General features: G+C 48.1%; 1 protein-coding gene across 2 annotated transcripts in view; it reads right to left on the minus strand.

The window, feature by feature from the left end:
* slc36a4 (solute carrier family 36 member 4) overlaps positions 1–3,443 on the minus strand; it is a 10,547-nt gene extending 7,104 nt beyond the window's left edge. Inside the window, exons 1-5 of one of the 2 annotated variants that reach the window (XM_063217443.1) lie at positions 3,019–3,443; positions 2,517–2,652; positions 1,634–1,736; positions 452–542; positions 29–117 (exon numbers count right to left, since the gene is read on the minus strand). In XM_063217443.1, coding sequence (XP_063073513.1) covers positions 29–117; positions 452–542; positions 1,634–1,736; positions 2,517–2,538 — 305 coding nt within the window. In that variant the 5' untranslated portion in view covers positions 2,539–2,652; positions 3,019–3,443. Of the gene's footprint in view, positions 1–28; positions 118–451; positions 543–1,633; positions 1,737–2,516; positions 2,653–2,852 lie in introns of both variants that reach the window. The other variant, XM_063217442.1, reaches the window with a different exon arrangement.
* Positions 3,444–5,274: the final 1,831 nt, after the last annotated feature.

Consider the following 5,274-nt stretch of genomic DNA (forward strand, 5'->3'; position numbering starts at 1 on the left):
TAATGAGTGTGTGTGAGTGTGTGTGTACCTGTCACTGAGTTGGTGACTGCAGTTGACCAGTATGTGCATACAGTGCACACACACCAGCCCCATGACGACCAGACACAGCGGACCCAGCTGTGGAGAAACACACACACACACACACACACACACACACACACACACACACACACACACACACACACACACACACACACACACACACACACACACACACACACACACACACACAAGCCCCATGACAACCAGATAGATATAATGTGTGTGTGTGTGTGTGTGTGTGTGTGTGTGTACCACTATTACAGCATTTTTGAGTGCAAGTGGGAGACCCAGTACTCCGGTGTGTTTGTGTACGTATAATATAATGTGTGTGTGTGTGTGTGTGTATACAATGTGTGTGTGTGTGTATATAATGTGTGTGTGTGTATACAATGTGTGTGTGTGTGTATACCACTATGCCGGCGTTCTTCAGTGCCAGTGGGAGTCCCAGCAGACCGGTCCCGATGTTCCCCTTCAGCAGGTGAAGAAGGGTCTGCACAAACCTAAACACACACACACAGACACACACACACGCGCGCGCGCGCACACACACACACACACACACACACACACACACACACACACACACACACACACACACACACACACACACACACACACACACACACACACACACACACACACACACAGCTTACATTATTGGAACGGGCATACTCCAAGATGACAATGCCATGGTTCATTGGCCTCAAATAGTGATAGGATTTGTATATTGTTCAGTCTCTGTACAAAAGAGGACAATCCACACATTTCAGGGTTTTTTGTGCCTTTTTTGTCTTGTTTTGTACATAAACTTCACCTGAATCCTGCACCTTCTAAACAGACGGTGATCATCCACAATTTTAGTTATATTGCTCAGTCTACCATCATCAATGCATCTTGGTGAAAAGTGAACACAACACTGGATGGAAATAAAAGTCACATTGCAGACACTTATGGAAATAATGCCACAGCAAATGTGTGCAGTAATCAAAGCTACGTAAAGGCCTTCCAACAACATGTTAGAGAGTTTCGGCTATTTTGGTGGTGTGTGAGTGAGCGTGTATGCGTGTGTGTGTCTCCCCTGCTCCCCATTCTTCACGCTCATGTGTGAGTCTGTGTGTGTGTGTGTGTGTGTGTGTGTGTGTGTGTGTGTGTGTGTGTGTGTGTGTGTGTGTGTGTGTGTGTGTGTTTTCTGCAGTGTGTGTATTCCAGGACATGGCCTGAATGAAACAAAGTCTGTCTGCTTCTGCCCTAAGACCCAGGCACGGGCTGGGCCACACGGATATGTATATAATGTGTGTGTGGTACCGCGAGCAACAGTTTGAAGTTGAAATCCTTTCAACTTTCTATGACGCAGTTCGGCGACCAGCCGCGACAGCCAATGACTGTATAGAGGTCAGCAACCACAGCCAATGGGAATGTTTGAATGCTTTGCCTGGACATACGCTAGTCGCTTCAATCGCTCGTATCGCTCTGGCTGCACAGAAGCGATTCTCTGTCGCTTGAATCACGTCGCGGCTGGTCTATTTGTCCGGTAATGTGTGTGTGTAATGTGTGTGTAAAGTGTCAGTAAGTGTGTGTGTGTGTGTCTCACGTGATCCCCTGCTCCCCATTGGCTGCTTCAGCTCTGGGCTCCGCCTCCTCATCAGAGTTGTCATCTGGCCCTGCCTCCATCAGCGGGGTCATGACCTCCAGATCTACAGAGGTCAGAGGTCATCAGTCACCGTGGCAACAACAGAAGAGAAGATAGGAGAGGAGAAGAGGAGTGGAAAGGAGGAGAGGAGAAGGTATAGATGAGGGTAGGAGAGGAGACACGAGCAGGAGTGCAGGGGAGAGGAGAGCAGAGGAGAAGATGAAAGGGGAGAGAGGAGAGTGGAGGAGAGGCGAGAAGTTTAGAGGGGAAAGAGGAGAGAGGAATGAAAGGAGTAGAGGAGAGGAAAGGAGGTGCTCAGCAGAGAGAGGAGAGGGTAAAAGAGGAGAGTCGAAGAGAGAGGGAGAAGAGGAGAGGAGAAAAGAAGAGAAGAGAAGAGAAGAGAAGAGAAGAGAAAAGAAGAGAAGAGAAGAGAAGAGAAGAGAAGAGAAGACATGAGGTAAGGAGAAGAGAGGAGGAAAGGAGAAGATCAGAGGTGGGAAGAGAGGATGAGAAGAAGAGGAGAAAAGAGAATATAATGGAAGGGGATGGGTGGAGAGAGAAGAAGATATGAGAGAAGAGATGAGAGGAGAGATGAGAGCAGGAGAGGGGAGGGGAGGAGAGGGAGAAGAGGAGAGGATAGGAGGAGATGAGAAAAGAGAGAGAGAAGCTAGAAGTAGAGGAAAGAAGAGGAGAGCAGAGGAGTGGAGAGAAGAGAGAGATGAGAAGAGAGGGGAGATATCAGCAGGAGAGGAGAGGGGAGGCAAGAGTAGAGGAGGAGAGAGCAGGCAGAGAGGGGGATAGAGGAGAGGAAAGGAGGAGGAGAGAGGAGAGTTTGTGTACATACCTAGCTGCTCTACTGCATTCATCTTGACTCATCTGTTTTCACTGTGTGTGTGTGTGTGTGTGTGTGTGTGTGTGTGTGTGTGTGTGTGTGTGTGTGTGTGTGTGTGTGTGTGTGTGTGTGTGGTTTATGTTTCCACCTGTGGATAAAAATGTAGATTAGCGCTCGTATAGTGAAACTCTACACGAGCAGATATTCGCACTCAGCTCTACTCATGCGCGCACCCAAACAAACAAAGCCCGAGACACACTGGGGAAATACAATATGAAGAACAAACAGGAGGTTGACTAGCCGCTAGCTAGCTCGCGCGGCTAATGGGGAAATCAGTGTAGCAGGCACCCGATCAGCTGACGTCAGAATTCCAGCCGAGATTCCAACTGGGCGCTGAAGGAGACTCGTGACAGCTCGCGGGTCAAGGATAATAACCAGGAGACTGTCGGCGGGGAGAGAAGAGGAGAGATGGGGCTTCGGGGAGGCACGGCGCGAGCCTTGGCGAGGGTCTCACCATCACAGCGCACGCAGATCCTTGTCTGGCAGTTGCGAGGTTCGAAATCTGATCCAGTTACACAGCTCCTCGCGCATCTGTGTTGTCGGTCGAGACTCAGTAGGTGTCATTTGAACAACGCGCGCGGCCAGCTGTCTTCTTGTTTATCTGTCAATTCGCCATGTCTCGCGCGTTTGAAAGCGCCAGCAACAGCAGCTACGCCCCGCGCGACCGTCGGCCACCGAGGAACACGTCACCGGGACAATGGTCAGTCGCGAGATATTCTTAAAGGCGTCGCAACCAACAAACACGAACCTACGCACACAACCAAAATATAGGCCTACACTCCAAAGCGACCCGAGAGCCGCTGAATGTTCTATTCTGCATAGGCTATGTAAACAGGCGCTGGTGGCGCGGCTACTGTAGAAAAGTGACAGGAGAGAGAAGGGGAGGCGGAAGGAAGAGAGAGGAGGAGGAGGAGGGAGACGGAGAGAAAGAGAAAAGTGGAACAGACAGAGACGCACGCGCATTTTTGCCACCAGATGGCGTCAATGACTAAGAAACAAACTAGTGGCAGAAGGCTGAAACGGACCCACGGCGCTGTGTATCAAGCTTTCAAAAAAAAAAGTTTTTTTTTATGATAGCCCCACGCGCAAATGTCAATATGCTTAGGACCTATGCCTAAGGTCTTCAGGTCCTCTTATATAAGATACAGTAGGCCATACTGTATTGTAGGCCTACAGAAACAAATTGCTCTCGTATGTAGTAGGCCTACTGTACATCCAAACTTATTCTTATGTATCAACAAGTTATACATTTAGTGCAATCTCGCTCTCTCACTCTCTCTCTTTCTCTCTCTCTCACACACACACACACACACACACACACACACACACACACACACACACACACACACACACACACACACACACACACACACACACACATAAAGCAGACCCAAAATATCTCTCAGCTGTGTTTGGTAAAGTCAGACTCAAAATATTTTTTATGGATAAAACGTGAATATTTAATGATATAATAAGTATATATATATATATATATATATATATATATATATATATATATATATATATAGTATTTAAAAACGAAAAAGACTAATGCCCCTGTAACGGAGCCCAACTAGCAGTGTGGCGCAAAACATTAGTAAACCTCCCTCCCCTAGCCTCATACAGTATCAGTAGCGTTGGGCTATCGGACTGGTCCTGTAGCCCACCGGTATCGTGCTGGGCCTCCCATACCCAAACCAATGCGTTGACTAGGAGGTGGCGAGTTCACTGCCCCGAGGGGTACGAACTGCGTGGGAACACCTCGGTTACACCACCCATTTGCAACTGAGTGTCCCCCCTCTCAGTTGCCTCCTTCTCAATGCCCTCCGAGGATTTATTACAGTAACGCCCTCTGGGGGGCTGTAGAGGCCCCGTTGAGAAAGACTAACATACAGTAGTATGTACGTACGATATAATATTCCTAGTTGGAAAGGCTATCAATCACACACTAGCTACAGTCTCTCACTTGAGATACAAAATGGACCCAGTTGGCATCCTGTCAGTCTACCACTCACCCCTAGTATGTAGCTACAGTTCCCCACTTGGGATATCATACAACAGTGGTGCTCGAACTGTGGTACGCGTACCACCGGTGGTACTTGAGACATCTCTGGTGGTACTTGGAAGAATTAATTTTTTGTGCATTGACTTGAAGGCTGATCAAGTTGTTGCAGTCGAAAATGTCTCTTTGGTCTCACATTTTGTAACACAATTAAGTTCTATTCAGGTGACCAAGAGAGGGTGGGGTCTGTTTTAAAGGTGGCTGCCTTCAATAGGCCTAAAGTGCCAGGGGAAATCCTGGTTTGTGTTCATAATATGGTCCTCGGAGGACTTTTACGGCCCTCAAAGTAATATGAAGTGGCCCCTCGAATGAAAAAGGTTCCCCACCCCTGCTCTAACTTGTAGGTACTGTTTGAATTTTGAGGAAAAACAAACTTTTTGTGTCAATCCGACACCACTTTGAGCAGACCGGAACCTGGCACCCATAGCAACCCATTAAGTTGGCGTATCTCTAAGAATCTCTGGCGTCATCTTGAGAAGACCGTGACTCGACACGAGAGTGTTTGCAAATCAACCACTTCCCCAAACTTGTGCCCTGGCCTCTGTATTCTCTTCTTGAGTGTGTTACAATATGCGGCCTTGCCTCCTCCACTTGTGCTTGTCTCCTCGTACCAGGAAGTAATATGTCATGATGACATCACTGACCACA

The sequence above is a fragment of the Engraulis encrasicolus genome, chromosome 15 (genome assembly GCF_034702125.1).
Source record: "Engraulis encrasicolus isolate BLACKSEA-1 chromosome 15, IST_EnEncr_1.0, whole genome shotgun sequence".
NCBI lineage: Eukaryota > Metazoa > Chordata > Actinopteri > Clupeiformes > Engraulidae > Engraulis > Engraulis encrasicolus.